General features: G+C 45.0%; 1 protein-coding gene across 1 annotated transcript; it reads right to left on the bottom strand.

Moving 5' to 3' along the window:
* Positions 1–3,705: 3,705 nt before the first annotated feature.
* On the bottom strand, positions 3,706–11,788 carry hpdl (4-hydroxyphenylpyruvate dioxygenase-like). Its single transcript, XM_017688764.2, has 5 exons — positions 11,142–11,788; positions 9,533–9,699; positions 6,858–7,009; positions 5,156–5,280; positions 3,706–4,034 (listed from the first exon to the last, which is right to left on the bottom strand). The coding sequence occupies exons 1-5, from the start codon at positions 11,786–11,788 to the stop codon at positions 3,833–3,835; spliced, it is 1,293 nt and encodes a 430-aa protein (XP_017544253.2). The 3' UTR covers positions 3,706–3,832.
* Positions 11,789–12,324: the final 536 nt, after the last annotated feature.

Genomic DNA, 12,324 nt, shown 5'->3' with positions numbered 1-12,324 from the left:
ACGTCACAAAAGGATACTTCTCACATTGCCCCCCCCAGACATTACAAACAGACTCACATACTCACCAGCACATTTAGGGACATATTAGCAACCACCTGGAATATGAAAGCAGTATCCCGGCATTGCCTCAGCAACCAAATGGGACACCAGATCATGGCCTATTAACACATAAGCAACCACCTGGGATACCTTTGCAATGGTTTACTAACACCTTAGCAACCCCCCTGGGATAACATAGCAAAAGCCCAGCAACACCTTAGCAACCACCTGGGATACCATAGCAATGGCCTAGTAACATCTTAGTAACCACCTGGGATACCATAGCAATGACCTAGTAACACCTTAGCAACTACAAGGGATACCATAGCAATGGCCTAGTAACACCTTAGCAACCACAAGGGATACCATAGCAATGGCCTAGTAACACCTTAGCAACCCCCTACGATGACGTAGCAAAAGCCCAGCAACACCTTAGCAACCACCTGGGATACTATAGCAATGGCCTAGTAACACTTTAGCAACCACATAGGATTTCAGGGAAGGCCTTGATTATTTCAGCAGGACGATGTAAAACCACATTCTGACTGTATTACAGCAGCACTGCTCCGTATTAAGAGTCCGGGTGCTAAACTGACCTGCCTGCAGTCCAGACCGGTCACCACTGAGAACATCTGGCACATTATGAAATGAAAATTATGACAAATGAGCTCCTGAAACTGACGATCAGCTGAAATCCTGAATCAGACAAGAACAGAGAACATCTCACTGTCAGAGCTGCAGCAGCGTCTCCTCAGTTCCCGAACACTCACAGAGCTGTTAAAGAGGAGGAGATGAAGCTCAGCGGTGAACAGAACCGTCCCGACTTTACTGGAATGTGTTGTTGGCATTAAATTCACAACAGGTAAATATTTAAAAAAAACAATCGTTTTTCTCAGTTTCATCATCTCACATGTTGTAATACTTTCCTTTTCCCAGCTGATCTGCGCACCATGGCATTCAGGTTTTATTTCAATTCTGCGCAGCGTCCCGACTCACTTTTAAATAATCAGAAGAATTTCTTCATCGCAACAATTTAATTTTGCAGACCAGCCCAGTTTGGGGCTGCACACCAGCTACACCGGGTGATCAGCGCCGAGAGTTGGATCAAGTGCGCTCAAGTAGGAAAATCAGCTAATCGTGGTTGGAACTAGGCTCTCCAAGGGGTTGTAGACCACTGTACTACACTGTACTGCATACTAACATTTACACAGAATCATTTAAATGAAATATTATATAAAATATATTATTATTATTATTATTATTAGAACCTATAAGTCTACTTGGCACTAGTTGATGTCTATTTTTATCAGGCCTCTCTGTCCAAGCCTGCTAAAACAGGATGAGGTCATCTTGTCCTCATAAGTATTCATGAACTTCCAAGATCAGCATTCAGACCCTCATACATATGATAATGAGGCCCACGTCTATTACCCTTCTCAAAATAACACATCTGTGTGTATCATCATCAACGCATTTGTGAGGACAAGGACACGACATCCTACACCAACGTTCACACTCGCACAAGCGAGGACCTGCAAATATCAGCTCCTGCAGTAGAGGGCGCTATAGCGGACAGAATAGAGTCCAGCCTGTAGTCCGTGCAGGTCTTTATGGATCCACCCGGTGGCTTTACTCGGACAATGTTTGGATTAAAAAACACCGAGATTTTCCGAGATTCACCGACAGAAAAGGATCATTAAATACTCCACACACTCTAAGAGATGGCTCTCCAGGTTCTCCAGCACAGAAAGGTTTCTTAGAACCATAACTTCTATGAAGAACCTTTTGTTCTATACAGCACCAACAATAGTTCTGCTCTTGTTATGATGTCCAGCTTGAAACAACAGAAAACCTTTTTTGGTGCTATATAGAACCTTATAAAACACATTTCAGCATACAAACGGTTCTACGTGGAACTCATGGTTCCTTACTAAAGAACCCTTGAAGAAATATCTTTTTAAGTGTAGATTTAATTAATATGTTAAAGTACACACGCAAAAATATTGGTTCTTTAAGGGTTATTTAGTAGAGAAAAATAGTTCTACATATAGAACCATGAGCCCTTTGCATGATTAAAGGATTCTTTGCAATGTGAAAGGGTTCCTCAGATTGATGTACAATGTGTTATATATGGTTCTATATAGAACCTTTTTGAAAAGGGTTCTAGTAGTTACAAATTTGACAACGTAATAGTAGAAGAACCTTTTTTTGGTGGTGTATAGAAGCATTTTCAAAAAGAACCATATACAGCTCCTTCATCATCCAGCTGAAGAACCATTTAAAAGAACCAGGCTCTCTGAGTGTTCATGGTTCTATATAGAACCATTTGCTTTACTAAAGAACCCTTAAAGAACCATTGTTTTATAAAGTGCATAGAACCTTTTTGAAAATGGTTCTACATAGCACCTAAAAGGAATAACTTTTTTGGTGCTATCTAGAACCTTATATAACACATTGTCCATCAATCTGAAGAAGGATTTTACCATGCAAAGAACCATTTAGGCATGCAAACTGTTCTGTATAGATCTCAAGGTTCTAAATAGAACCTTTGGCTTTACTAAAGAACTCTTGACTGAACACTTGTGTATATTTAAAGTATTAACGTATGTGAAAAGCTGAGTCTCGCCTATATGAGTTTGCTGTACATCCCATTCTAAATCCATAGGCATTCATTTGGAGTCAGTCCCCCTTTGCAGATTCTTCTGGGAAGCTTCTACAAGATGTTGGAGAGCGTCTGTGGGAATTTCTGCCCATTCATCCAGAAGAGCATTGGTGAGGTCAGACACTGATGTTGGGCGAGAGGCTCTGGCTCACAATCTCCATTCTAGTTCATCCCAAAGGTGTTCAATGGGTTTGAGGTCAGGACTTTGTGAGGCCACTGAAGTTCCTCCACACCAAACTGGTTTCTCCACGTCTCTATGGAGCTGCTTTGTGCTCAGGGTCTCAGTCCTGCTGGAACAGGAAAGGCTCTTCCCCAAACTGCTGACCCAAAGCTGGAAGCTTAACTGTGTACAGTGTCTTTGTGCTGTAGCTTCAACATCACCCACTGGAACCGAGAGCCCAAACCATGAAAAACAGCCCAGCCCATCATCCCTCCTCCACCAAACTTTACTGGCTCTGCATTCCGGTAGGTAACGTTCTCCTGACATCCACCAAACCCAGATTCATCTTCAGACTGACAGATAGAGAAGTGCGACCCATCACCCCAGAAAGCATGTTTTCACTACTCCAGAGTCCAGTGGCGGCACTTTACACCCCCCCAACTGAACTGATGTTGCCCCTTGACCCTCACAATAATAGCACTTACTGTTGTCTGGGACAGATCTAGCAGGACAGAAACTTCACAAACTGACCTGTGGCAGAGGCCACGTCCTCTTCAGGGCGACTCATTCACCTGCCAGTGGTTTGTTTATGGAGACTGCAAGGCTATATACTTGATTTTCTACACCTGTTAGCAATGGGTGTGTCTGAAACACCTGAACTCAGTAATTAGGTGGGGCTTCCACATATTTCTGGCCATTTAGTGTACACGGTGCAGAACGTTGCCACACCCACAAAGTTTGCACGAGTCATGAACTGTTATATTTAGTATATTTAATATCCAGTGTGTTCTCTACTAGTCTCACAACACACAAACTCCGCAGCTCAACAAAAAGATACAGCTCATTTCACCATTTCATGGTCTTTATTAAGGAGTGTCGTTCTAAGAGTCACAGTTTTCAAACGTCAAGGATAAATAAGTGTAATATCTAATCTGACGGTACATTTAGCTCTCTGGCCATCGGACTGGTCATCAGTGCTGTCCGGTTTGCTTGGTTTTAATTTCAGAGTCCAGTCTGTGTTTGCGGTTCTCGTTCTCCATGTAAGACTGAACAGACCTCCACAGGGCGCGGATGTTGCCCTCGCCGAAACCCGTGGCCCCCCTGCGCTCGATCAGCTCCAGGAAGAACGTGTCCTCAGAGAAAATGGGCTTGGTGAACACCTGGAGCAGGTACCTGTTCACAAACACAGACAGGGACCCTGTTTGAACTCAGCATTGACATCCATCCAATCACTGTGATCCAGCTGTGGTTGTGGTTGGTATGCAGTCAATGCACAGCTTAATTATTTGTACATTTCTGTAATATTTAGCGTTTTTAATCAGGCCAGAGCAGCACCGGAAGAGTAGGCGGAGAAAAGGGCAGTTCTTATAGAGGAAAAACCCACATTTGCATATTCTGAAAATGAAGTCATATTAAAGGGAAATTTCTGGTGTAAACAGAGCAGTTCAGAGTGGTTTGGTATGAAACGCTGTGTTCTAGATAAACTCACCGAGTCAGAATTGTTCTTAAATAATCTTTGGGGTTTTCGTTCCTCTAATTTTTGCATCTACAGCGGACTGCTGGTCAGTAATCCATCCCTGAGTGTGGGCAATGGCTCAGCTGTGGCACTAAAATGTGTTAAAGTGACCCATATACATGCTTGACAGTGACCGCTCAGCTGTGTTCCCATTTAGGAAAAATGAAGACTGAAGCTGAATAGAGTGCGAATGGAATCTCAGCATGCAGTTCCAGCCAGAGATGCACCGATAACACTTTTTAATATTTTTATATACGTTACCCTGTTCTTCAGTGGTCAGGACCCCCATGGACCCTCACAGAGCAGGTACTGTTTGGGTGGTGGGTCATTCTCAGCACTGCAGTAACACTGACGTGGTGGTGGTGTGTTAGTGTGTGTTGTGCTGGTCTGAGTGGATCAGTTTTTAAACACCTCAGTGTCGCTGCTGGACTGAGAATCGTCCACTAACCAAAAATATCCATCTCGGCGTGGATATCTGTGCTTGTGAGGCTCGATATTCTCAGTTAGCGGAGAAAGTCCCGCCCTTCAATAAAAAAGCCAATCAGCCTGCTGGATACGGAGCGACTGGGGAAAGCGCCGGTTTTGTGAGTTACTGAGCCAAACGCTACAAACTATTGATGGGCTTTTGTCAGATTGTATCATTCATTTCAAACAAGACTCCACCATTCAAGGAGAGAGGAGCCCCTGGAGGAGTCTGGCCTCGGTGGAAATAACTGCCGGGCGGCGTTGGCTGCTGAGTGAACAGACTTCCCTATGGAGACTTTGCTATGGCTCCTACCTCCCATTGGGCGCACTCGCTCCATCGTCTCCACAGCTGCGCAGGTCAGTGTCCAACAGGATGCCGTGCTGCTTCAGCTCCTTTGGATCAAGCCCCGCCTCCAAAATCTCCTGCTGCTTCCCCACCTGCCAGAGCAAGACATTCAAGACTAATGAGAGCGCAGATAACCAGAGGTGAGCAGCGTCTACGGCGCTGTGAAAAAGCATTCGCCTTTCTGAATTCATTGATTTTCATGTCTCATATTTTCTGCACATTTGTCACACTTGAACGTTTCACATCCTACTTTTAATATCAGACATTGATAACCTGAGTAAAGAGAAAACGCTGTTTTTAAACGAAGCCGTCAATAACTGAACGAAGCCGTCAATAACAGTTCCGGCTGAATCGGACAGCATTTCCCAGCCTCGTTCCTGCGCCTCATTCAGGCTGAAAGGCTCCTTATAGCGTCAGCGTGAAGCTGGATGGTGCTAAGCTGCTGTAGGTGAAATAGGCGGTTATATGTAAATGTGTTGGTTTGTGACATCACAAAAACAAACGATTCAAAATGTGCTGTATTTGTAGCTCAGTTCCCAAATATGAGCTGGGAGTAACAGCACGTTTCAAAACTTATGAAATGTTTATCACATCAGTTCAAAGCTGTAATATTAATCTACTTTTTACTCATTTACACTTAACCCATTAACAGCTACAGGGCAGTGGTTGAGATCTTCCTCTGAAATGAGACCCTCTAATAAAAGAGCATCACTTCATTAACAGCTACTAGCGCCGCTCTGTAGGCGACCCTGCCCGTCTGCAGGGACAGCAGAGGAGGGGAAAGTTCAGCTCCTCACTGCTGGGCTTTAGTTACATTTAGGGATCAGATGCCTTCAAAGAGGGGGGCAGTTATTTATTATCACCCCCCCCTAATTCTTCAGTGATATGAAGCTGAAGTCAGAGATTCTCCAGATTCTTGTTCATTTACCCTTTAAATTCCCAAACTGTCGTCTCCACTGAGCAGCTTTTCAGTCGGCAGCTGTGACAGAAGAACAGCTGAACAACCTGGAATCAGCCAGAAATGAACCCAACACCATTCGCCAAACTAAACTGGCTGTAAGAAGCTTTACAGACCGGCTGGAACAAAACAACATTAATACTGATCTGGACAAACTGACCAAACTGAGCTGAACCTGATATTGGCTCAGTTTTATGGCTCAGTCTGATTTGGTCCGACTCTGAAGATCAGACACGTCTGGCGAATGGTGTTGGGTTCATTTCTGGCTGATTCCAGGTTGTTCAGCTGTTCTTCTGTCACAGCTGCCGACTGAAAAGCTGCTCAGTGGAGACGACAGTTTGGGAATTTAGTGTAAGGAGCTGGAGAACGAACTGCCGGCTGAGCAGCGAGTGGGCGGAGCTCGTTACTCTGACGTAGCAACGAGCTGCTCGTTAAGGAGCTATAATTAGGAGGAAGGAGCTGAACATTAAAACATATTAAAGCCGCGTTCACGGCCAGTTTATTCATTTCTTACTGTATTTATTTAACTGCTGTATTAAAGCAGTAGAGCACTCGAGGAGGGAGTTATCACCAGTAACATCACGGCTGGGATGATCTACAGACACCAGACCACAGCCGGGATGGTATTACACCATAACACACCCCCTCTCAGGTTCTACTGCTTAAACATCATATGGCTTGTTTGTATGAACTACATATTGCGCAGCAAACCTCAGTGTAATAGGCTGGAGGAGGAGACACAAACTCCACCCCGGCTTCAGCCATAGTTTGCGCTGTGGACACGATGTTCTTCGTGAACAGGCCGATGTGCTGGATGCCTGGACCCCCGTGCTGCTGCAGAAACGAATCCACCTGATTCCTGCCTGATCCACAAAGAAAACAAACTAATCAAAACACAGCGCTGGCGTGGGATTAAAGCTGAAAGTCACTCAATACGTTCCTTCATCATTACATCAGCACTCAAGCCTTTGAAGTGTTTAACCCACCTTTGAACCACAAGAGCTCCCATTGTGCTTTTAACAGCAGTTTGAAGAAGAAAAACCTGCTGCTCGCACCAAGGAAGGCACCTCGGCCGACGTGAAACTCAAAGATTTACACAGAGCTGCTTTATGATGACTGAACTTAAAGGGGAAGTCCTCCAATTTTTAAAATTTTCTACATAATTAACTGGTTTAGGTGTAAACAGGGCGGTCTGGAGTGAAACGTCTCTGTTCTAAAGAAACTGACCGAGTCAGAGCTGCTCACAGTGGTGGTGATAGGAACCAGACGTCCACCTCTAAAAGCTCCTCACAGAAAGTTATTATATGAAATTGTAAACACGTTTCCTGATGCTTTATAATAGTTCTGAGAACACAATTTGGCCTAAAACACATTTTAAAAACATATTATAGTGGAGAAGAACATGCAGAGTGTTGTAGGTCAGAATAGTGCCTGAAAGAAATCTTAAAGATATACCACTATTTAACAATCATCAGCATCACATACTAGCACTCAGAAGACTCGTGTAGGTTCTCTGGTGGTTCTGGATGGTAAATAAAGTGTCTATATCTGTGTTGTAGTCATGGCGACGCCTGGTTCCCATCACCACCACTGTAAAGACATCAGTCAATACGTTTCTGTACAATTAACCATTTTACACTATGTCACTCTAAATGACTTCACACTTAGAAACATTGGTGGAATTTCACTATTAATGTTCTCATATTTAAGACCTATGAGCTGTCTGGACTGCTCCACTAGAGGGCAGTATAGAGCTTGTGTCTTAGTTTTGATCACTTTTTAACGCTTTGATCTAATAAAGGAAACATGGAAAGACTACTGCAGCCGGGTAATAAATAAGTTCATTTTACACTCTGCTGGTATTCACAGTATCATTAAGAATTCCCTGCTGCCATTTGGCAGGTGAGCTGGAAGTCTGGGAAGTCTGGCTGAGCTCCGACAGAAAGACGAGGTGAAGATTCCAGAAAACAATGAAACTGGAATATATAGTATGAAAATATAGTATGTCTAGCAGTCACTGCACTTGTACACTCACAATAAAGATATCCTGTCTTAAAAATAAACCAAATAAAATCGAGGCGATGCCTGTAAATATGTTGGTTAATGTGCTTTCAAATATTTGTGTGATTATTCCCAAAACAAACGTGTTTTACTGTCCTCGCTGGATCGGTAACATTTAGTTGTCTCATAATAGACAGTCACTCCAAATGACCTCGAAGTTGCCAACCAGCAGGTGGCAGCATGACTGCAGAACATCACTGGAATACCATGAAACGATTTAATGAAATAAAACGTTCAACATCATTTAGAGCTCATCAGGTTGAGTATGAGCTAAACACAAACTCGTTTAGAAGACTAACAGCTCAGCGACTGCGTTTACATGCAAAGATTATTGCCGATCCGACTGAACACGTTCCGATTACGGAGTCAGACTGAGGCGTTTATTCTCACTCTACTCAACAATCTGATGAAAATCTCTGTTTACACGCGAATTACACGTAATCAGATCCAAAATGATGCACACGCGTGGAGAACTGCTTAGAGTAGACGTTACCATGACAACCAGCATCCCGTGAGTCCAGTCAGAGTGAGATGAGCAGCAGTGAGCAGTGATTGTGTTTTTAACTGCTTTAAAATGACGTCAGACTCAGGAAAACGTCCTTCACACGTCCTTATTAAAGAAGGCCGAGAGGAAGACGTCGTGCTCTGAGACGCATAAGCTGGACGTCCGTCCCACCGCCGTCTTTTAAAGATCAGAGCATGAACTTCGTCTCCTCTGCAGACCAGTTTCTGCTCCGCCGTGTTGAACGGTATAAACTCTCACTGTGACGCGGCGCACATGCAGAACGGGCTGAAACTTTCCGATAGGGAATGTAATCGGATACAGACGTTTACATGGATATTATTCTTCTATTTAACGGATTATTTACAGGATTGCCCACCTCGATCAGTCGGATAGAAGCTGTATTCCGAATGGCCTCAATCAGACTAGACTATTCCAACTAAGGTGTTTAGATGGACAGATTCTATTCTGATTGAGCTGCTGGTCGGATCATTAGGCTGCATGTAAACGTGACTAGTGATTTTTTTATATCGCTGTTGTTAGAAGAAAACCTCGTATCTCCAAAACGTTAACTTCACAGGAGTAGGAAAAACCTACTTTACTTTTAATGTAAGTCAATGGAACCAGACGTCTTTCCAAGTCATTTTGGGCCGTTTCTCTTGGTCCAATCATCATGAAATTATATACAATGTAAAGAACAACCGGAATTTTCAAATTATGTCTAAAACAAACAAAAATGCAGATACGAGTTTTTTTCCGACAGCAGCGATATTTCCTGCGGAGTGGAACTGGCCCAGATGGGCTCGTTAAACCCAGATCATACCCTGCTCAGGTAGGGATTCTGCAACCACGAACTTGCAGTCCGGCTCCTTTTTGTCTATGAAAGGGATGCTAAGTCCAGCCTCACTGCATTTCCAGTACTCCATAGCGGTCAGCCGCAGGCCGATGCCGTGCTGGTTCAACACGTAGCCCTCCTCCACGTCCTCGTCACTGTTCAAAAAGACAAACACCACTCAGTGATGTCAGCATCGTGGTTCTGGATGGTAAATAAAGTGTCTATATCTGTGTTGTAGTCATGGCGACGCCTGGTTCCCATCACCACCACTGTAAAGGCGTCTGAACCATTTCACATCAAACCCTCAGAACCTCTGATTACACCTCACACACTGAGTTATACAGATATTTTGAAAAAGAGGTGGATTTTCACTTTAATTAAAAAATTTAATTAAAAATTATACAAATATAAATTATATAAATATACCACTGTTAACGTACGTTATCGTTTACCACGCGTACTCCCTGGACGTGAGACGCAGCCCTGCATGGTCACTGCACCCAGTTTCTGCAGTTTTACTCATTTTGGTACTGCACGTTCTGTTTCATGGCTGTTTTAGAATATTTATCATATATCTTTACTTCTGTTTGGGCATCTCTGCATAACTTTCACTCGTTTCGCTCTTTACTCAACTTTGTGCTGCTGTAACAGACGACTTTCCCTCTGGGTGATCAATCTATCTATCTATCTATCTATCTATCTATCTATCTATCTATCTATCTATCTATCTATATCAACCGATCCATCTCTGTCTATCAATCTAGATCAACCAATCTGTATATCTATCTTTATATCTATTGATCTTTCTATATCAATTTATCTATCTATATATCTACCTATCTATCAACCAATCAATGTGTCAATCGATCTATCTATCATATTAATCAATATAACTTTCTATATCAAATGATCTATTTATCAATCAATATATATCAATCGATCTACATATCTATCTATCAACCAATGTATCTATCGATCTATCAATCAATCAGTCTGTCTGTGTATCCATCCATCTGGGCCTAAAGTCTGTAGGCCCAGTGCCAAGTGTGGACTGGAGGGTTATAGAATTAGATTTTGTCTCTGTGAAATTTCACCTCCTCATTTAAGCCACGCATGCAGTGAAACACCACACACACACACACACACACACACACACACACACACACGTGAGCAGTGAGCAGCCCTATCCACGGCGCCCGGGGAGCAGTTGGGGGTTAGGTGCCTTGATCAAGGACACCTCAGTCATGGACCGTCAGCCAAGGGGATCGAACCGGCGACCTTCCGGTCACAGGGCCAGTTCCCTGACCTCCAGCCCACGACTGCCCCTAATAAAGGCCCCAGCAGTGTTCGGGAGTGATGGAGCTCCATCCAGTTCCTCTGGGATGAGCTGGAGTGACCCAGAACTGACCATCCAACATCAGTACCTGACCTCACTAATGCTCAATCAAACCCTCACAGCAATGTTCAACATCTAGAGCCTTCCCAGAAGAGCCGAGGCTGATACTGCAGCACAGACTCGCTACTAACACCTTCATCTCCGGAGACGCCCTGGGGGTCTTCGGGGTTTGGGGGCGTGGTCAGTGTAGCGCCCCCTAACCTGCTAATGAAGAACCTCCGGAAGCCGAAGTTCTCCGCGTACCACCTCATCACGTCCCCAGCGCTGCGCGTCGGGCAGGCGAAGGTCACGTGGTCGAAATGAGTGACGGGACACCGCGAGTCCGCGTCCAGGTCCAGGTCCGGGTCCGGGGCGGTTCCGCCCTCGACCCGCCGGAAGCCCGGCAGAAACCCGCCATCGTACCGGCTCCGGTCCAGCAGCGTGTGGCACACGTTCCCCACGACGGACTTCACGACGGAGTAGGTGACGCTGCCGCCGCCGTCGGGGTCGCGCACCTCGGTCGGAGGCACGAGGACGTCGCAGCCGCGGTCGCGGAGGCGCGCGCACGAGTCCTCCACGTCCTCCACCTCGAAGCACACGTTGCACGCGCTGTCCACCGCGTAGCGCGGCCGGACGTCGTACAGGTAGCCGTCGTGCCCATCGTCGTCGTGGAGGTCGCGCTCGCGCTCCCGCCGCTCGTTCACGACGAACACGGCGGATCCTTTGCGCAGCGCGAGCTGCCGCGACCCGGCCGTCACGCGCGCGCCCACGGCCGCAAACTGGAACCGCGAGGCGAGCGCGCGCGCGACCCTCACCGCGTTCGACACATGCAGGGAGATGTGATGGAGCCGGCACACGCGCGCAGCCATGATGGATGACGTAGGCGGAAGGGGGCGGGGTAAGGCCACGTGTTCCTGTCAGCGCGTTACTGTTAAACAAACAGTAGTGACTTAGAAGCGCGAGACCAGGGAGAACACACACACACACACTCACACACTCTAACATACACACACACACACAATAACACACACACACACACACTCACACACACATTTATTTATATACATATATATATATATACAACCCCAATTCCAGTGAAGTTGGGACGTTGTGTAAAACATAAATAAAAACAGAATACGATGATTTGCAAATCCTTTTCAACTGATATTCAACTGAATCCACTACAAAGACGAGATATTTAATGTTCAAACTGATAAACTTCATTGTTTTTTGTAAATATTCACTCATTTTGAATTTGATGCCTGCAACACGTTCCAGAGAAGTTGGGACAGGGGCAACAAGACTGGGAAAGTTGAGGAATGCTCAAAAAACACCTGTTGGGAACATTCCACAGGTGAACAGGTTAATTGGAAACAGGTGAGTGTCATGATTGGGTATAAAGGGA

This window comes from Pygocentrus nattereri, chromosome 13 (genome assembly GCF_015220715.1).
Source record: "Pygocentrus nattereri isolate fPygNat1 chromosome 13, fPygNat1.pri, whole genome shotgun sequence".
Lineage (NCBI taxonomy): Eukaryota > Metazoa > Chordata > Actinopteri > Characiformes > Serrasalmidae > Pygocentrus > Pygocentrus nattereri.
The sequence above is the reverse complement of the archived record's forward strand: the minus strand, read 5'-3'. Positions and strand labels throughout refer to the sequence as shown.